This window comes from Chiloscyllium plagiosum, chromosome 33 (genome assembly GCF_004010195.1).
Source record: "Chiloscyllium plagiosum isolate BGI_BamShark_2017 chromosome 33, ASM401019v2, whole genome shotgun sequence".
Lineage (NCBI taxonomy): Eukaryota > Metazoa > Chordata > Chondrichthyes > Orectolobiformes > Hemiscylliidae > Chiloscyllium > Chiloscyllium plagiosum.
Genome location: NC_057742.1, coordinates 21,127,987 through 21,149,784, shown reverse-complemented (window position 1 = coordinate 21,149,784; position 21,798 = coordinate 21,127,987). Strand labels below are relative to the sequence as shown.

The 21,798-nt window shown below is 41.4% G+C and overlaps 1 protein-coding gene across 2 annotated transcripts in view; it reads left to right on the top strand.

Annotated features, from left to right (window-relative positions):
- The window catches only part of LOC122539929 (epsilon-sarcoglycan-like), an 83,589-nt gene that overhangs the window by 21,380 nt on the left and 40,411 nt on the right, over window positions 1-21,798 (top strand). The window contains exons 1-5 of one of the 2 annotated variants that reach the window (XM_043675129.1): window positions 9,352-9,369; window positions 9,541-9,583; window positions 15,334-15,462; window positions 17,143-17,297; window positions 20,803-20,875. In XM_043675129.1, the coding sequence (XP_043531064.1) occupies window positions 9,547-9,583; window positions 15,334-15,462; window positions 17,143-17,297; window positions 20,803-20,875 (394 nt within the window). In that variant the 5' untranslated portion in view covers window positions 9,352-9,369; window positions 9,541-9,546. Of the gene's footprint in view, window positions 1-9,351; window positions 9,370-9,540; window positions 9,584-15,333; window positions 15,463-17,142; window positions 17,298-20,802; window positions 20,876-21,798 lie in introns of those variants that run through there. The other variant, XM_043675127.1, reaches the window with a different exon arrangement.

Below are 21,798 nucleotides of genomic sequence, written 5' to 3'. Positions count from 1 at the left end.
ACTGGGACAGCACTACCATTATAGGGCAAGCCAAACAAAGAACAGCCAGGGAATTCCTAGAAGCATGGCACTCATCCACAAACTCCATCAACAAACACATCGACCTGGACCCAATATACCGGCCACTATAGCGGACAGCTGAAACTGACAACCGGAAGCGGCAGGGACAGGCCACTATAAATGCCGGAGGAAACACCACCGAAGCGCTTCACAGGAGGCTTCCAAGCACTGAGGATGTCACCTAGACAGGGGACGAAACGTTTGCAACAAAATTTTCCAGCTCGGCGAACAGAACCAAAACAGTTTAGTAATCTCCTTTAGGGAAGGAGACTGCCATCCTTACCTGGTCTGGACTACATGCGACACCACACCTACCGCAGTGAGGTTGCCTCTTAACTACCCTCTGACATGGGCAATAAATGCTGGCCAAGCCAGCAACACCCACAGCCTGTGAATGAAGACAAGAAGAAAATTTGGAAAAAATCAAAGCCTTGAGCAGGACTGTAGGGTTTAAGGATTCTACAGCTATAGGTTGAAGTGAGTCAGGATTAGAGTGGTGCTGGAAAAGCACAGCAGGTCAGGCAGCATCTGAGGAGCAGGAAAATCGACGTTTCAGGCAAAAGCCCTTCATTAGGAATGGTGAAGGGCTTTTGCCTGAAACGTCAATTTTCCTGCTCCTTGGATGCTACCTGACCTGCTGTGCATTTCCAGTACCACTCTAGTCTTGACTCTAATCTCCAGCATCTGCAGTACCCACTTCTGCCTAGGTTGAAGTGAGGCAATGGAGAGTTTTGATTTAAATCATGATAAAATTACCTGACCTGCTGTGCATTTCCAGCACCACTCTAGTCTTGATCTAATCTCCAGCATCTGCAGTACCCACTTCTGCCTAGGTTGAAGTGAGGCAATGGAGAGTTTTGATTTAAATCATGATAAAATACTCTAAAATCCTCATTCTGAAGAATGGAAACCCTTGGAGATTAGAAAGAATGCTTACGATAAGTGATATCTTAGTATGTCACACAATGCGAGTGATGCAGTTTGGATGAACTGGAAGTATTATAATGTGATCTCACGAGTCTGGCAAGAAAAGTATTGGAGGAATATGGAGCTGACAAAGGTAGGGATGAGGGTTATGGCAGTAATTAGGACAGGGTTTGCTGGAGGCAGGCAGCAAAAAAATGGAAACAGAAAATTTTCTAAATGCGCAGGTCTGTCAGCACTCTAGAGAGAGAAACAGTTAACATTTGACTGCGAGTGATCACCATATCTTTGCTTTACATTTTCTACATGTGCCTGAGGTTGGCAACTATTTTGTCTAGGAATCCTGAATGGACGCACAAAAATGAAATATGCAACCTCCCATTGGCTGTTGCCTAAGTGATCACTGTAAATTTGACCAAATATTTAAAGAAGTCCATGTCAATATTCCCTCCCACTCTGAATGTTTTGAGAGCCAGACATAAGAAAATGTATGCAAAATTAACCAACACAACTCCACCTTTAGCTTCAACACTAGACCAAGTCAGATTTGGAATACAAATTACGTCTCTGTTTTGAATAAGCTACAGAAACAAGATACATTTTTTTTGCAAGAGTTTGGCCTATGATATATTTGGCAGGATGACAAAAGCTAAAGAGGCATCTCTTAAATAGTAGCAAGAGAAAAGCGAACTAATTGTTCAAAAGGCACAACAGTAACATGAAGTTAATATCCTCTTTCTCCTTGAATATGTTTTTTCTGGTGCTGCCAAATCGGATGTTTTGCTACGGACAGAGACCCAAAGGAGCCGGGACCATATTTTGGATCAGAGGCCAGGAATAGCACAGGTGCCAGCTGCGTGGAGGGAGGCTACGCAGCCAATTCCTTATACAGTAGCTTCCAATTGCCAAATAAATTTGTTGGTGATGGAGAGGACTGTGAAAAGAGCTGTGCTACTCAAGGCGCTGATTTCTTATTGCTGGAGGTTTCACTACCTCATCCATTCGAGTTTGAAACTCCTCTCTCCCCAGGGAGGAATCCTTTCAAGCTTTCTACATAACTATTACTCTTTTGTGCACACTGGTCTGACGTTTGTATAGCTCAAGCGGGCAGATTGGAAGGTATGGGGATGGCGAGGTGTGTGGATGGGATGAGGTCACTGGAAAACAGCTGGCTGGGATGTTGTTTCTGGATTTTGTTAGCAGCAGGAGGGCTTTAAGTAACAATGCGGCACTGCATGTGCAAGGAACTGTAAGTTGAATTTCTGAGCAGGTAATTGCATGGAGATTACTTGAATTTTATGACTACTTATGATTCAATCTGTGGTGCATAGAGATCATGCAATATCTGATCCTCACCTCGTCAAAGGTGGTAGCACCAAGCTGATACCTTGCCGTTTCATTGGGAAAGCAGGCATGGTGAGTGCAGGAGAAGTTCAAGAAGAAGGACAGGGATATCCTGCTGTCATTGGCCAACTCATAGTAACAGAAGGAAAAGGAGCAGGAGTACACCATTTGGCCCTTTGAGCTGCTTTACCATTCCTTCACATGGCACAGGTGATAGTCTACATTAGTGCCATGTTCCCACACTGTTCCCATGGATGGCTTCAATGATGGGTGCAGAGGAGGTGTTGCATTCATTGGCAAGAGTGGGGAAAGGGGGCAATAGCACATTGAAAGGAGAGTGGCAAAGGAAAGGTAACAGAAATAAGGTCCTTATTCAAACTTCAATGCACAGGAGGAGGCAACACCAATGTGCATGGAGCTCATACAGGCAGACTTTGCTGCACAGAGATATTCAGAGAACATCAGGCCCCAGTGCCATCTGGCAAGTCAGTGAACCTCAATGTGGAAGTGATGCTCAGAAGGACCTATCCACTACTGAGGATGTATCTGACTCAAAAACCTTTCAAGGCCAGAAGCCCAGTGTCAACAATGTCTCTGGGGGTGTCGTCATTGCATTATATGTCATGCTGTTCTGTGAGCTAAGATCCAGGGCTTCACAGGACATCCAATGGCCTTGCAGATTATTGTGACACTCTACTTTCATGCATTTGGATCTTTCCAGGGATATCTTGGGACATTGATGGTGTCTTCCTGTCTGGAAGTCAGCCCTTTACTGTAGTAAGAAGATGTACAATGGCTCGTTTAGTAAAACTGTGGATTGTATGCACTAACAAAATGACTCTGATGCTCAGATAGAGAGAACAATTGGCTTCAGAGCTAAGTCTGGATTTCCCCAGATGAGGTCTCATCAGTTGCACACTTATGGTTGTCAAGGCTACCACAGAGCATGCATACAGTGACCTTCATCAACAGGATTTGGAGATGTCAGTGTTGGACTGAGGGGTACAAAGTTAAAAATCACACAACACCAGGTTATAGTCCAACAGGTTTATTTGGAAGCACTAGCTTTCGGAGCACTGCTCCTTTATCAGGTGGTTGTGGTCCAGCGCTTCAAAAGCTAGTGCCTCCAAATAAACCTGTTGGATTATAACCTGGTGTTGTGTGATTTCTAACTTCATCAACAGGAAGGGATTCCAACCTATTTGTATTCAACTGATCTGTGAATGAGTCATTGTAGTTGTGAGATCTGAGGCCTCAGTCGGGCTGAGGAGTTGCTGTCTGGAATTAGAGTGCGCTGAGAGAAAGTCCCAAACTGGAGGACAGTCACTTCTCAGCCCTTTCCCTTGAAACCCCTGGCTAACCTGAGAAGCATGAGAACCTGATGGAGTCTTGCAGCAGTTGTGCTGAACTCATAGACAAAGAGATGGTGTTCAGATTTTTATGTATTTATTGCAAACCTCTTGATTGAGAAAGCTATTTGCTCACCTATTGGGGACTTTTGACAGCACTCCTAGCATGAATGGACTTCCTCACCGTATGCTTATGGCTGCATGTAGACCATGGTGAGTGCGCTGTATATTCCCTCCCATTTCACTAAGACCCCAACATCTTGGAGCCCCAAAATACCAAGTGAATTATGCCCTCCAGGAAACTTGTGCTCTGGGGGAGGCTTCACCCAAACCCATCAACTTTCTGATACTCAAATTTAATAGTAATTTGAATAAATAAATGTGACCATGCGTGTTGTTATTTGATTCTGGGTTGCTCATAAAATGTGATACCCTTCAAATAAGATACACATTCAGTTGCAATCTTACCTCGCTACTGGAGAGATTGCACTCTTTAATAGGTCTTTTTAAATTAAGGCCATTGCTTGTGTCTCAAGAAACCATTGCTGATGAATAGACCAATCTTTATACCTCACAGGAATCAGAGACCAGCCATTGCTATACTAGAATTTATTATAAATGGCCGGCTTGTGGCTATGTGGGGAGCACTTTTGAAAGAGACCTGCTTTTATAAATCCAAAAACATAGACCAGCCTCATTCCTTCCAGCCTAGGAGTGTTTTATAATGTTATAATTTATGCCATAAAAACTTAGTATATATTTGGGCACCTGTAGTATCTCCCTCCACCGCGCCCCTCCAACCAGAAGAAAAAGATTCTGTAAGGTAAGGGTTTTTATTTTTTCTCTTTCTTTTCTTTGATATATTTAAGTGCATTGTTTGGTTTTGGTTCATATAAAGCTAAGGCTTACAATGGCAGGGGCCTCCGACCCGTGGCATGTGCCTCTTGCTTGATGTGGGAGCTCAGGCATGTGGCTGATGTTCCTGACTCTTCCACTTGCAAGAAGTGTGTCCAGCTGCAGCACTTGTTTGACCGCATGACGACTCTGGAACATCCGCGATGCTGAGGAGGTCATGGATAGCACGTTTAGTGAACTGGTCACACTGCAAGTTAGAATTGCTGAGGGAGACAGTGAATGGGTGACCAAAAGGCAGAAAAAGAGTAGGAAGGTAGAGCAGGTGTACCCTGTGGTCATCTCCCTCCGAAACAGGTATACTGTGTTGGATACCGGTGGGGGAGAAGTCTCACCAGGGGAGGACAGCTGTTGTCAAGGTCATGGCACTGTGCGGGCACTGCTGCTCAGAAGGGTGAGAAGAAAACTCGTAGAGTATAGTCATAGGGGATTCTATTGTAAGAGGAGTAGATAGGCAGTTCTGTGGCCGAAAACGGGACTCCAGGATGGTATGTTGCCTCCCAGGTGCTCGGGTCAGGGATGTCACCGGTTGGCTGCAGAGCATTCTCAAAGGGGAGGGTGAACAGCCAGTTGTCTTGGTGCATATAGACACCAACGATATAAGTAAAAAATGAGATGAGGTCCTGAAAGCAGAATTCAGGGAACTAGGAGATAAGTTAAAAAGGAGCACCTCAAAGGCAGTGATCTCGGGATTACTACCAGTGCCAGTGCTAGCCAGCATAGAAATGAAAAAATAGGCAGGATGAACACATGGCTGAAGGATAGTGTTGGAGGGAGGTGTTCAGATTTGTTAGACATTGGGACTTGTTCTGGGGATTATTTCAAATTGGACGGTCAACACCTGAACCAGACTGGAACTAATGTCCTTTGGGGAGTTTTTGCTACTGCTCTTGGGGTGGTTTTAAACTAATGTGGCAGGGGATTGGGAATGAGAAGAAAGACAAGTAAAGACTTGTAGGAAAGTGGAGACTGTAAGAATGATGAAGTTAGCATTAATAAGGGAAAGAGCAGATGAATGCAAAAGAACTGGTGGCCTGAAGTGCATATACTTTAATGCAAGGAGTACAGTGGGTAAGGCAGATGAACTTAGGGGTTGGATTGGTGCCTGGGAGTATGACGTTATTGCAATCACAGAGACTTGGTTGAAGGAAGGGCATGATTGGCAATTAAATGTTCCAGGATTTAGACGTTTCAGACAGGACAGGGAATGAAGTAAAAGGGGGGCAGGAGTTGCATTGCTGGTCAGGGATGATATCACAGCTGTGCTAAAGGAAGTGACAATGGAGGCTTGAATGGGAGGCATTATGGGTGGAGCTGAGAAATAAGAAGGGTGCAGTTACATTGTTGGGGATGTATTGCAGGCCTCCCAACAGTGAGCGTGAGGTAGAAGAACAAATAGGTAGACAGAGTATGGAAGGATGTAGAGGCAACAGGTTGGTGATGATGGGAGATTTTAACTTTCCCAACATTGACTGGGATACACTTAATGTCAGAGGTCTGGATGGGGCAGAATTTGTAAGAAGCATCCAGGAGAGTTTTCTAGAGCAGTATGTCAATAATCCGATGAGGGAAGGGGTCATATTGGACCTGGTGTTGTGGAATGAGCTAGGTCAGGTGGTAGAAGTTGCAGTGGGGCATTTCTTTGGGAACAGTGATCACAATTCTGTAAGTTTTAGAATACTTGTAGACAAAGATGAGAGTGGTCCTAAGGGAAGTGGTACTAAACTGGGCCAAGGCCAATTATGTCAGGCAGGAGCTGGGAAATGTGGATTGGGCATAGCTATTTGAAGGGAAGTCCACATTTGATATTCAAAGATAGGTTAAAGATAGTGCAGGATAGGCATGTCCTGATGAAAGCAAAGGAGAGGAAAGGCAAGATTTGTGAACTGTGGATGACAGGAGAAATCGTACGACTAGCCAAGAAGAAAAGGGAAATGTACATAAGGTCCAGGCAGTTCAGAACAGAACAGGCCCCGGAGGAATATCGGGAGAGTAGGATCAGTCTTACACAAGGAATCAAGCGGGCTAAAAGGGGTCATGAAATAGCTTTAGCGAGCAGAATTAAGGAGCATCCCAAAGTCTTTTATTCTTATATAAGAAGCAAGTGGGTAACTAGAGAAAGGACTTGTCCACAAAATGATAAGGAAGGAAGGCTGTGTGTCGAACCTGAGAAAATGGGTGAGATTCTGAATGATTACTGTGCATAAGTGTTCACTGAGGAGAGGGACATGATGAATGTTGAGATTAGAGATAGAAGTTTGATTAGTCTGGATCACGTTCATATAAGTAGGGAAGATGTTTTGGGTAGGCTAGAGGTTATTAAGGCAGACAAGTCCTCAGGACCGGATGGGATCTATCCAGGTTGCTGAGGGAGGCAAGAGAGGAAATTGCTGGGGCCCTGACAGATATCTTTGTAGCATCCTTAAATATAGGTGAGGTGCTGGAGGACTGGAAGGTTGCTCATGTTGTCCCCTTGTACAAGAAGGGTAAAAGGGATATTCCAGATAACTACAGACCAGTGAGTCTGACGTCAGTGGTGGGAAAGTTGCTGGAGAAGGGACTGAGAGATAAAATCTATTTTTGCTTGGAAAAGAATCAGTGATGAGCAGCATGGCTTTGTGTGGGGGAGATCATGCCTTACCAATTTAATAGAGTTCTTTGAGGAAGTGACCAAGTTGATAGATGAAGGAAGGGCTGTAGATGTCATATACGTGGACTTTAGTAAGGCATTTAATAAGGTTTCCCATGATAAGCTAATGGAGAAAGTGAAGTCACATGGTATGCAGGGTCTTCTAGTTAGGTGGGCAAAGAACTGGTTGAGCAACGGGAGACAGAGTAGTAGTTGAAGGGAGTTTCTCAAAATGGAGAAAGGTGACCAGTGGTGTTCCACAGGGATCAGTGCTGGGGCCATTGTTGTTTGTGATATACATAAATGATCTGGAAGAGGGCACTGTTGGGATGATCAGCAAGTTTGCAGATGACACTCAGATTGGTGGAGTAGCAGAAAGCATAGGGGACTGTCAAAGAATACAGGAGAACATAGATAGACTGGAGAGTTGGACATAGAAGTGGCAGATGAAGTTAAATCCAGGCATATGTGAGGTGATGCATTTTGTATAGTCTTATTCTGGAGAGAATTATACAGTATACGGAAGAGCCTTGGGAAAGGTTGATGAGTAGAGTGATCTGGGAGTTCAGGTCCATTGTACCCTGAAAGTTGCTGCACAGGTGGATAAAGTGGTCAAGAAGGCATATAGTATGCTTGTCTTCATCAGATGGGGTATTGATTATAAGAGCTGGCAGGTCATGTTAAAATTGTACAAGACATTGGTTCGGCCGCATTTAGAGTACTCTGTACAGTTCTGGTCGCCACATTACCAAAAGGATGTGGATGCTTTGGAGAGGGTGCAGAGAAGGTTTACGAGAATGTTGCCTGGTATGGAAGGTGCTTGTAATGAAGAGAGATTGAGTAGGTTAGGATTGAGGGGGGACCTGACTGAGGTCTACAAAATCATGAAGGGTATAGACAGGTTGATAGAGATAAGCTTTTTCCTAGGGTGAAGGATTCGAGGATGTTGCCTGGTATGGAAGGTGCTTGTAATGAAGAGAGATTGATTAGGTTAGGATTGTTTTCATTAGAAAAAAGGAGATTGAGGGGGGAACCTGACTGAGGTCTACAAAATCATGAAGGGTATAGACAGGTTGATAGAGATAAGCTTTTTCGTAGGGTGAAGGATTCAATAACAAGAGGTCACGCTTTCAAAGTGAGAGGTGAAAAGTTTAAGGGGGATACACAGGGCAAGTACGTTACACAGAGGGTGGTAGGTGCCTGTAACATGTTGCTAGCAGAGGTAGTAGAGGCAGGCACGGTAGATTCATTTACGATGCGTCTGGACAGATCCATGCGTAGGTGGGGAGCAGAGGGATACAGATGCTTAGGAATTGGGCAACAGGTTTAGACAGTGGATTTGGATCGGATCAGGCTTGGAAGGCCAAAGGGCCTGTTCCTGGGCTGTAACATTTCTTTGTTCTTTGTATTACAACTGTAAAAGAAATCCAAACCAAGTCACAAACTTGGCAGTAGCAGCAAATATCTCAGCCACTGTTAGAAAAGAGAAGATAGTACAACATCGGTGGAAACATCAATGTCATATTGCTTTAAGAGTGATAACATTTTAAGTTGCTCAACATACAGATGAGCCAAGTGCCAGGATGTGACCACATGATTAAAGAACAGAACCTTGTTATATGAGAACACCCCTACTAAGGCAAAGGATTTGTCTGGAGATTACATTGCACTGTCTGTACTAATTTAGTTATATATGAACCCATCAGAAGTCAGGACATAATGAGAATCCCACAAACCTCATTTGTGCTACAACTGGAACAAAACACATTTTGGTACTGGCTGGCTTGGAATCTGTTTATAGTCTTTTCATTATACGCACTCAGTGATATCTAGCTTCTAAAAATATCAGCCAAGATACTACCTAACCACTTTGGCTGTTTAAGTTCACAAGTTGCTGTAATCCTAGGGGCATTAATATTTATTGCTGGTCAGGACTTCTTCCTGAATTCGGATCTTCATTTATCTAAAGTGTTTTTGGTTTTAACGGTGGAAAATCTCTTCATCGGGCAGGAATATCCAAGATGATCTAATTTCTGCAGTAGTTTGAGATTTAAAAGTACAGCATTACAAACACATTTTTGAAGAGAACACCAGTTTGTTTCCAAAATAAGAAACATGATACATGGAGTTTAATTTCTGACAGGTTTCAAAGTTGAGAAGTTCAGATATACTTTTTTAGTGAGCATATAATGAGACTGACTAAAAAAAAATTCCCAAAATAGTACGATCATCTCCACTCAATTATTCTTGGTTTGGAATGCTCCAGTGGCTTCCATATGTTGCTGTCAGTCAAAATCAAAGCATTTTATTTTTACCTTTCAGAGGAAGATGGCGACTCATAGAGTTTGGACTTATGCTTCTGCAGGCAAGTTTTCAGTATTCTTACAGAATTTTCCATTAATGCTTGAAATGATGCATCTATATATTAGAAAATACATATCAAAGTGAGTTAATTTTATCTGGCAACTGAACGTTTCAACTTTTTTGAACTACTGATTCCATTTCTGAACAGAGTATGTAAGTCAATACTGTCATTGCAATAAAATTTGAATTCAATCCAAAATAATAATATTCTTTATGAAGCATTTTCCTGTCTTTTAACATAAAATTAAAGTTTATTTTAATCAATTAGACTTTGAGTAGATGACCAGGATGTGTTGGACAAAAAAGGAGATAAGTAAGTGTTTTTATTTCAAATATGCGCTAATATTAAATTGTTGCCATGGTTCCATTATGTTCAATGCATTGAGAGTGAAATATGACAAGGCATCTACAAGGAAGAAATAGTGCCTTGTTCCATGAGCACTAATGTCATGTAATGTTTTAAACTGCTGTATTAGTTGAAGCCCTGAACAAGATGTAACATTTACCAAAAGGATAGAACACGACTTAATTTATAAATGAAACGGTTTAGTTTAAATGACCTAATCAAAGTGATATCATACACTTTGAAAAATACTTATCCCTGTGTTGTGGCCATTTTAATATTTGTATAGTTAACCTTTAGATTTCTATACTACCTGGGATAGATGATCTTTCTAAAAAACAAAAATAATTTGTGAGAGCTTTAAGCCTTGAATAGCAAGTGGTGAAGAGAGACGTGGGAAAATTTGCACTACCAGCCTGTGTGTCAGTCTGGTGGTTACATTCCACCCCTGAGCTATTTGCCCCAAGGCAGGATTGATGTCAGCAGAGTTACCCATCAATAAAAGATGCGTACTCAATTAACTATAATTAAAGTCATCTTAAGGTTCATTGTCAGAGGTTTACTGGAGAATTCTAGTAGCGCCAGGGGCATTGACCACCAGGCGAGTTGTTGAGAGTCAGTTTCTGGCAGGAGGCTGGGCAATCAGCAGTTCAAACAGGCTCCGAGGCCTTCCCAACCTGCCTTTATCCATGGTGCTCTCAGGTAGCCTGGTGAAGAGATTCTTCCTCCTCAATGGTAAACTACCATTGTTCCTGAAGACATTTTTAAAGATTTTTAAAATACGTTTGAGAGAGAGTGCCTTAAATTTGAAGTCAGCTATATGTTACTTAACTGAGATGTCTCTTGCAATGCTGGAGGGCCTCATATTTGCTTCAAGAGTCCAGTGACTGTTATGAACTAGACTGCAGGCCTAATCTTTGACCCATAATTGACAAATTCAGGGAATATCACTGCTGAGTGACTGTTACTCACACAATGCATCTATCAGCCCCCATATGACCCTAACATTGTGGTCCTGACCCATCAGGGATAGAAAACTAAGAAAAAAGTATTAAATTTTTATTTAGGTTAGGCCAGGTAGAGATTTCTCAGCAGTTCTCAGAGCTTTGACAATAATTATTAGAGATCTGACTGCTATTGTAGCCACAGTGCTTACATAGCTGCTCCAGGGTCATGGAGTAATACAGTTATTCAGCATGGAAACAGACCCTTCGAACCAACCAGTCCATGTCAAATATAATCACAAATGGTTCAGTTTCTAGTCAATTGTAAACCCCTAGGACAACACCAGTAGAGAATTCAGTGATTGTAATACCATTTAATGTTAAGCAGAGATGGTTTGTTTCTCTCTTTATGAAGATGGTCAGTTATTGGCACTTGTATGGTTCAAATGTTACTTGCCATTTTCCAGTCCCAGTTTGAATGTGGTCCAGAATTTGGTGCATATGGACATATACCACTTCAGGTGTGAGGAGCTGTGAATGTTGCCAAATATTGTGCAATCATAAGTAAATATTCCCACTTCAGGTTTTATTGTGGAAGGATAATAATTGATGAAGCAGGTTGAGCCTAGGACTCTACCCTGAAGAACTCATTTATTGATGTCTCTGAACTGAGAGGTTCAACCTCAAATAAACAAATGATAAAGAATAAACTGTTAACTCAGAAGCTAACCTAGTTGGAATAGTCTTACTGTCTATGGGCAATTAATACATGGGCAATTTTCCATACTGTTAGGTGAGTGCCAGAGTTGTACCTACATTGAAACATCCTGGAAAGTGCCCAGTATGCTAAGAAGGACAAAAATCACTGCCAGCAGCTCCCCCACATCCATGGGAATGGCCAGATAAACCTTAGACTCAGTTACTCTTTGACTATGCAAGTCCTTTCCTGGGCTCATTGTGCATGCCCACTCAAAGTGGCTGGACATGTATAGAACACAGGGATGACAATAGAAAAACTGGGCACATCTTTTGCAATACACAGACTTCAAGTCACAGATATCGGGCCATTGTTTACACAGCAGTGACTTTGGGCATCATATAAAGACAGCTCCATTCCATCCATCATCCAATGGTCTGGCAGAAGGAGCAGTCCAATCTTTGATGGCAGGCTTGAAGAAACAGCCTACAGCTTGTCTAGATACCAAACGGTCCTGATGGCTATTTGATTCAAGAACCACCCCTCTTGCAATTACAGGGATAGCTCCAGCAGAGTTGCGAATAGGGAGAAGACTCCATTCCAGGTTAAATCTAACCTTCCTGGACTTGGGGTGAGAGTGAAACAGCATCAGGAACACCAATGCCAAACACAACACTCTGTTAAATGAGAGAGACAGTTTACTTCAGGGGATGAAGTTTGGTGAAGGGCAAGAAGTTGGGTCTAGTGATGTATAAAGTTCAGTCGGTGAACAAGCACGTGGACCATGTGAAAGCTGCAAACATGCAAATGGTGCAGGAGCAAAACATGTCCAGCTCCTCGACTGCCATTCTGACTGTTCCAGAATCCATGGGTTCCCCCTCTCCATCAATCATTAAAGATACCTTGGTATTTGAAATGGAGGAGAAAGTGAGGTCTGCAGATGCTGGAGATCAGTGCTGAAAATGTGTTGCTGGAAAAGCGCAGCAGGTCAGGCAGCATCCAGGGAACAGGAGAATCGACATTTCGGGCATAAGCCCTTCCTGAAGAAGGGCTTATGCCCGAATTTGAAATGGACACAGTGGATGTTGCCTCCTCGATGCCTTTGCTGCCTGAAGAGAAGAATGAATTTCTTCCGAGATGCTCCAGGTGCAAGAGGCAATTTCTGTGTTATACACCATCTGTATCAGAAGAGATGTTGGAGGAACTTGACATGGTGCTAAAATACCTCAGGAGGAGCTACAAAATAAAAAGAGCTGACCTATGTCCTCAGACTGAGAGGGAGGGGGATGGAGTGATTGTAACAAAGTCAGCCAGATGGACCTCGTAGAATATGAGTTCCCTGATTGGGGCTGTTAATCTGATCCAATCAGGGAGCCCTGCCTGACAGATATAAACAGGAGTGTCAGGGGGTTCTGTTCACTCTGAGAATTGGCTCTGAGGGCGCTGGCTCTGTGTCAAGGACTCTCCATGTGTAAATAAAGGGTGACTTTGTGATGGGATACTGTCCTCTGTGGAAGTCTCTATTTCAGAAACTATTGCGATCTCTCTGGCCTGTACCCATAACTGCAGAACGTGCCTCCTCAGGGCAGGCTATACAGTATAAGTCGCAGAGTTTCCATCAGCTACTCACTCCTTGGTGTTGGCAGTTTATCCTTTAAGAACATGAAAGACACTTTTAATGTTTGGATTCGATATGAGTTGCAACTTAGGACTCAATCCAGCTTGTGTGCATGAAAAGCAACTCTTTCTTTACGTCTGCCATTAAACTCAAGCTGCAACACTACTTCAATAACCTCAAGTCCAAATCTAAGGCATAATTTACATTTACCATTTATTAATGTTCATTTGTCAATGCAAATACATCCTAATTAAATCCAATTAAATCGTGATTCATTTAGTTACACTACAGGTGGTCTTGTTTCTCAGTTGGTCTTGTTCCTACTGCTTCTGAGCCAAAAGCTCTGAGTTCAAGTCCCACTCCTGGACTTGTTGATGCTGGAAGAAAGGATCATTCATAATGTGGTTCAACAGGTAGATAAGCAATTCTACTAATCCTTGCAATGCTTCTTCTAAAAGGAAAAATAAGTATGTGAACTAATCAACTGCATTAGTAGATCTATCAGTCTCTAAGGATATTTTTCCCCTCTGCAATAATATCAACGCAAGTGTGACAAGTTTTGACATGAGAATTAACTGCATTTTCTGTGGTCAGGCTAATTTGCAATGGGAGGCGGAGGGGGTGGATTCAGGAAGTGACAGGGCTTGTGGCACCTGTTGCATCTTAATGGAGAAAGAAATGAAGAGATCAATGAGTATGACAGCTTTACTTTTTATTTTTTATCAAATGCCCTTCATAGATTGCACTTACCTCTTTGCCCAAAGAAGCTTCTAGAATCTTTTTATACCTCTGGCAATGCTAAGTACCTGGTTACTGAAACCATAATTTACACATAGTGCTGTTGGTATTTTTTGTTCATCACCATCTTGGCTACCATTTAATACCCAGCCCCAATTGTCCAGCAGAAAATTGCTATAAATCCAAAGTCACATGTCAACAAGGCCATTTGATGATGACAGACCTCCCTTCCTGAAGGACATCTGTCCTTTTTTAGTGAATTAATAAATAATTAATAAATTAATAAGCAACAGATTTAACAGCAAATGACCGTGATCATGCAGTTGCCATTAGGCCAGCTCTTTATTCCAAGTTTCATCTGGAGGCTCACTGATGATGTTACCTAGTATGGTGATGAAACATCTGAAAATGAACCTTCCAGCTCAGTGAACAAACCTACATCCATTCCAAATTTATGTTGAATTCAGATTTCATTATCTGCCATTTGAACTCATGTCCCCAGAACATTAACCTGGGGTTCTGTCGAGTGGCATTATCAGTATGGCACTGCCATTATGCCGGTACTAAAGCATTAATGCAGAAAGAATTGTGCATGAAGTCATTGCTGAGGGAAGGCAAACCCATTTGCACAGTGATGCCAATTTAAAATGTCGTGGAAGATCATGACAGTGTGTGAGCTGAGCAAAGATTTGCCAGGATGTGTCTCTGCCCAGTTTCTTACTCTCAACAAGAAGTATACCAGAGAGGAAAATCATCCTTACAACTTAAATTTTTCAAACTATTATGATATGTTATCTAACATGGCACATAGTGCTTCATTTGTGGCTCTTCCTTCTTAGCACAGTCAGAGGCTGATGGTGGGTTGGAGATCACGTCACTGAAATAACAATCGTAAAGCCTAGGTTAATGCCCTTAGTTAATATCCAGTGATGTCCATCACCGCAATTTGTGGAATTTAATTGCAAATTATAGATCCTTTAAAAAGCTTGATTTGAAATCTCTAATGGTAGCCATGATGATTGAATGGCAGAGTGGACTCGATGGGCCGAATGGCCTTAGTTCAACTCCTACGTCTTATGGTCTTATGAAATCACCATTCACTGTCAAGAAAACTTATCCAGTCCATTAACGGAAATCTGCCATCCTGTCTCGATTTGGTAGATACGTGACTCCAAATCCAGAGCAATGTGGCTGACCCTGAATTGTCGTTGGAAATGGCATCAAAAAACGTCATTCAGTTCAAGGGGAAAATGGGAATGGCAGCAAATGCTGACTTAATCAGTGACACCAACATCCTGTGAGAGAAATGTCTTTATTGTAGACTCCTAATTAAAACAAAAGCATGACTCCAAAACAATTTCAGAAAAGTGTTTGAATTATGTTTATTTGATTCGTTTGTTTTGCTTTGCAGTACTCCTCGCTACGGTATGTTCCATATTCGCTGATCAGACTGTGAATCCCATTGTAGGAGTTTTATTTCTCCATGTGTTAGAGAGGGGTCACTATCAAGAAGGCTTTCGATCCTTCCAGGTAACATATGGTGAGCAAAGCAATTCTACTTAATGTTTCTTTGGTGTCATATTGATGCTCCAAGTTTACCATTGTTGTAGTAATTTCAACTGTGCAGCAATGATGAGCTGAGAGAGAGAGAGAGATACAGGACTCTAAAAAGAGGTGATGCAATATTTGGGTTTATATCCAATATGGTATTAAAATTAGTTTGCAAGAAAATCTCTGAGGTTATTTACACATTTTGTAAACTAACCTAACCAAACCACAATATGAATGTTGTACTTTCTGCTCTCTCTGGGAAGATCGCTCTGATATTGCAGCCACACAGGCATGTATAGAGCTCTCTCACAAATAGGAAGGTTACATTTGAAGCCAGACAGATAGCAAGCAAGGTAAACAAAGTTCTGCCTGCTTGGAAATGCCAGCCTGAAATTGGAAGCCGCAGTATAAATGCATCCTTTCGGTGTGGTAACTTAGATACACAGATACACGACAATAAGATTGGGTACAAACAACTGGAGCACAGTTGTTGCATTTGCGAAAATATTTTCAAAGTTTCAATGCTCAATTTTTGAAAAACAACTTTTATAGAGACTCTGTTCTGTAGTAAAAGGACAAATGTTGTCTTCAGGTCTGAGTCAGTTCTCAATGGTTAAAGACTGACGCAAGTCACATCTGATCGTTCAAGTGTAAATAACGTGCAGTTGCCCAATGTAAGTAGATTTGTGTAACCATGCACAGCAGCAAATGTGAGTCTACTGGGTGGAGACAAGAAGAGATGGGAAATTTAGATAAAATCAATTTAAATGGAAGGGTGTCATTATAATTCTAAGTCAAAAGATTTAGAAAGCCTTTGGAAAGCCTCAAGGGTATCTTTGCCACAGCTGAAAAAATAGATTATTAAGATACAGCAGACTAAGATGAAGACAAAGGGAATCTGAGATGCAAAGTTGAGTCTGAGGACATGTGATCAACTAGCCCAATACATTGTCCCTATTTAAAGGAATGTTGCAATGGTGTTGTTTTGTGGCAAATCCACAGTTTATATTCACATGGGTCAAAGTTATCAAAACAGATTCAGTGAAGTTTCTGCTTGTAGATAACTGTCACTTCACTGTTCCTGCCTGTAGTATTCCCATTCTGCTTGCTGACTGTAGACCCTGAAACCTTTGGGGCACATGGAGCTCCACTTATTTTTTATCATAACTTTATATAATTTGAAGAAATTAGATTTAATTGCCACAAACCTAAGATAAAGGTTATAAGGTAATCATTAACAAATCCAAGTTGGAATTCAGGAGAATCCTCTTTCTTGGGTAGTAAGAAAGTAACATTTGTTCCCAGAGGGAGACATTGAGAAGAATAGCACAGATGCGCTGAAGGTGAAATTAGATAAATACAGGAAAGAAACAAATTGAAGGATACGACGAGGTGGGTAGATGCAGAGATGGATGAAGGAGCTCATATGAAGCTTAAACAATGAATGAAACCACTTAGACTGAAATGTCTATTTATGTGCTGTACATTCTACATTCTCTTGTACAACACACGATCCTTCTGGCAACAGTAATAGATAAGTATGAATTTAATGTTTTTAAATGATCATTTTATCTACAGAAGAAGCATCCTTGTTAATATGGAGATAATAGCCTTTCCACCAGTAAAATTGCCATTTACTTCTCAGTTCAATCTCAACTCTCTATTTTAGGTATAATTACCAATACTCCTATCACATTCAGTACGAATCTCGATGACCATCCTGATCGGCCACGGTGGCTTCGCTTTACACAACGGACGGCATACCATGATGGAATGCTCTACGGCACACCAACTTCGGAAGACATTGGACAGAGAATAATTGAAGTACTATATTTCTCTCTATGCACCAGAAACTACCTTAACATTTTCGTAATGTACATAAAATTACCAGTAAAATATTCACAGTCTAAATATGCTGTACTTATAAATAGGCACCCATTTAACATTCTAGGTAAAAACAAGGACTGCAGATGCTGGAGACCAGAGTCTAGATTAGAGTGGTGCTGGAAAAGCACAGCAGGTCAGGCAGCATCCGAGGAGCAGGAAAATCGACGTTTCGGGCAAAAGCCCTTTATCAGGAATAGAGGCAGGCTGACCCTACGAAAGGTTTTCAGTCTAAGAATCTAAGACAATGGAATTTAAAATTCAATAGTTCACATTTATTACAATTGTAAAATAGCTCATTTCTAGTGTGTTCTATAGCAAGGATGCAATTACCATAATACTTTAGTGAAATTAAGGATGTTAAACGTTTTTAATCTAAATTAGTTTTTCTATATGCTGTTTTTAAAATTATATCTAATGCATTAGGAACCTTTGTTCACATTGACAGTTTTCTCTTAACTGTTTAAATGTATTTTAATATTTAATTATTAGCGATAAAGAAAACAAAATAACAAGCTGGAATTATAGTTAAAAACAAATTCCTAATTTTTGCTGCATCTTTCATCACTTTAAACACAACCGGCAATTGTATCAACTGCAGAATGAGATCTTTGTCTTGGAAGATAAAGTCACAGAGCTGTATAGCATGGAAACAGGCCCTTTAGTCCAACTCATCCGCACTGACCAAATATCCTAAACTGATGTAGTTCCATTTGCTAGCACTTGGCCTATATCCTTCTAAACCCTTCCTTTTCATGTACCATCCAGATGCCTTTCAAATGGTGTAATTAAACCAGCCTCCACCACCTCCTCTGACAGCTTGTTCCATACATGCACTGTCCTCTGTGTGACAAAGTTGCCCCTTCAGTCCCTTTTAAATCTTTTCCCTCTCACCTTAAACCTATGCCCTATAGTTTTGGGCCCTCGGAAAATGACCTTGTTCATTCACCCTATCCATGCCCCTCGTGATTTTATCAACCTCTATGAGGCCACCCCTCTGCCTCCAAAGCTTCAGGGAAAAAGCCCCAGCCTATTCAGCCTCGACCTATAGTTTAAACTCTCCAAATCCAGTAACAACTGTGTAAATCTTTTCTGAACTGAAAATGTGTTGCTGGAAAAGCGCAGCAGGTCAAGCAGCATCCAGGGAACAGGAGAATCGACGTTTCGGGCATAAGCCCTTCTTCAGGAATGAGGAAAGTTTGTCCAGCAGGCTAAGATAAAAGGTAGGGAGGAGGGACTTGGGGGAGGGGTGTCAGAAATGTGATAGGTGGAAAGAGGTCAAGGTGAGGGTGATAGGTCAGACTGGGGTGGGGGCGGAGAGGTCAGGAAGAAGATTGCAGGTTAGGAAGGCGGTGCTGAATTCGATGGATTTGACTGAGATAAGGTGGGGGGAGGGGAAATGAGGAAACTGGTGAAATCCGAGTTCATCCCTTGTGGTTGGAGGGTTCCTAGGTGGAAGATGAGGCGCTTTAATCCTTTAATGTTTAATAACATCCTTCCTATAGCAGGAGGACCAGAATTGAAATTCACTGGAATCAGTCAATGGTGTTAAGGAAACAGATTCAGATTTTGTCTCTACTGTTGCTCAGTAACTAATTCAATTGTGATTTGGAGATGCCGGTGTTGGACTGACGTGTACAAAGTTAAAAATCACACAACACCAGGTTATAGTCCAACAGGTTTAATTGGAAGCTACTACCACCTGATGAAGGAGTGCCGCTCCGAAAGCTAGTGTGCTTCCAATTAAACCTGTTGGACTATAACCTGGTGTTGTGTGATTTTTAACTTAATTCAATCGTGATCAGGATACATTGAATCAAGGGAAGTTCCTCATTGGTCTAATTCACATTACAACATCTATCATGAACACTCAACCAAATCATGCAGTCTGATCAAACTTAATTACTTGATTCATTGTGATGATGTTCACATTTCACTTTAAAAATTCAGATATTCTAGATAGAATCTTATTGGGGCCTGAACAATGTGGACTGTGGCAAAAAATGTAGCAGAATCGCTTGAGAAGTCCAACAGGTCTATGTCGACATCGAGAGCAACTCGCTGCATCTTTTAATTAAGTTGTGGGTGTCAAGGCAAGAATCTCTAAGCAGCAATGAGGTCCTTATTAAGGGGGTTAATTGCTAGTTACTGACTTAATAAGTGCACTTCTCATCTCATTAATCTCTTGCTTCCATTCTTATTATTCACTGCGAGAAAAATAGATGCTGAGAATTCTTGACTTGGACGTCAGAGCAAGTAGCTGGTGAATTTATCACAGCTTGCTCTACAGGACCTGTCCATTGAGCACCAGGCACAAGCATCACAGAGCATGCTCCAATGACACTGGTCATATGCACCCAATATCCATGGACACTGACAACCTACATGTGTCAGCTTCTGACAAAACATCTCTGATTCATTTACATTTCTGTACCTCAATGCTGTGATTTGGAGTACAATGGCAACTATCATTGCAATGCTGCAACAACAACATGTTATGTTCAGGAAGACACACCCACTCGATGAACTGGACCAAGCTGCAAGTATGGGCTGTTCGCTGGCTCTCTCAGCACTCACTCATTTGGAACCTACCTAGAGGCTCACAGCATACCTGCCTTGCTTTGGAATTTTGTGCTCTGCTGCTCAACCAGACACACCAGGTCCTCAGTACTGCTGTACCACATGCCGCTTAGCACAGATCAAAGCCAGGAAACATGTCATAGTTGTCAGCAGTCCTCATTCAGATCAAGGGAGATAGTCTTCACTCTGGGGTTACTGGCATGGTAGGTCAAGGGCAGCCTCCGATACCAGTCCAGGGGATTTCTCTTCTCAAAAGGGGTGAGGAGCTCAATGTTAGGTAGCCCATCAACTGTCGTGATTAGTTCTGCCCTATTATGATTTATTTTTCCTCTGGAATAAGACAGAAGCAGGTATAAAGGGCGATGAAAATTGATAGCACAGTCATTATTTTTCGTGCAGGTGGGGCAGTGACCCAAAAGTTGTGTTTTGCATATACTTCAGTGATTAAAAAGACAGCTAAAACATGCTATATTAGCAGTCGATCTTAATTTTTCATATTACTACTAATGGGCATGTATTTATTAGTACCTTGTTCATTAGGTTCAGCAACTCAAACAGACAAAACAGGCTGTGTTTTGGAAATGCAGTGGAGTTTAAGACACAACAACTGCTTGCATCAGATGTGAATCATGTTCCAAAATAGTGAGCACCGACACCTACAATGGTGGTTCATTTTTCTACTTAGTGCATAAATCAGTGTCAATTTTTGATGGGAATTTGGAGTCTTCAAAGATTGACTTAAAGGCTGACATCAAAAGTACATTGAAATATAAGGATCAGGTAAATCCATATTTCTGCACAAAGAATGAAAATATTGCATAATATACATAATTTCTGAGGCTAATTATTGCTTTGTTTTGATTAGGTAACTGCCTATAACAGAAAAACGTATGAGACAACAAGCCAAAACATCATCATTAATGTTGAACAGACATTAGGTGAGAAACTACAACTTTAACCATTGGTTTGAAGTATGAAAGGTTTGATTGGTTTTGAGAAACAAGTATTTCCTATTATGTGTACACAGTTCTTTTGAGATATTAGGGGCAAATATTTTAAAATTAATGTTGCTATACAATTGTATATATAATGCATTTGAAATCATGTTGCTGCTTTAGTTTCTCATCAAAGTTGTGTAAATGTCTACCAGGTTTTGTTTGGACAATGAGAATAATCTTTTGAGTACATAGCAGTGTTGTCCTGATTTTTGATCAACTGATGAGTTTCATTACTGTCACCCTATCATAGGTCCAAATGAATGAATAGTCTTTATTTACAGTGTCAATTTATTTAGAGGTCCATTTTATTTTGACTTTTAGACATTGTCTAGTATGATGAGCAAAGGAGAATTGCATTTTGAAAAGATAAACAGCCTATTTCTTTTCATGGAGAAAGTGAGGACTGCAGATGCTGAAGATCAGCGTCAAAAAGTGTGGCACTGGAAAAGCACAGCAGGTCAGGCAGCATCTGAGGAGCAGGAGAATCGAAGGGCTTATGCCTGAAATTTCAACTCTCCTGCTTCTCGGATGCTGCTTGACCTGCTGTGCTTTTCCTGTGCCACGCTTTCCGACTTTTATTATTTTCATGAGCAAGTAAATATCAACCAGCAATACACCTCATTTTGCTTGCATACTAGCAAGTTTGACATTATATTTTCCTATCAAGATAGTCCCATCACTCAAAATAGAATGATAGATTATATTTGAAGAAAATATAGTGTCATTGATAACATCATGATAGTGGACAACTAATTACCATCTGCAGTAAAAACAGGGAATCGCAGTACTCTCTGGAAACAGTCAGAATTAGCAATAGTGACGAAAGTACATTATGGCCATGCCAATATAACACTGTGTTATTG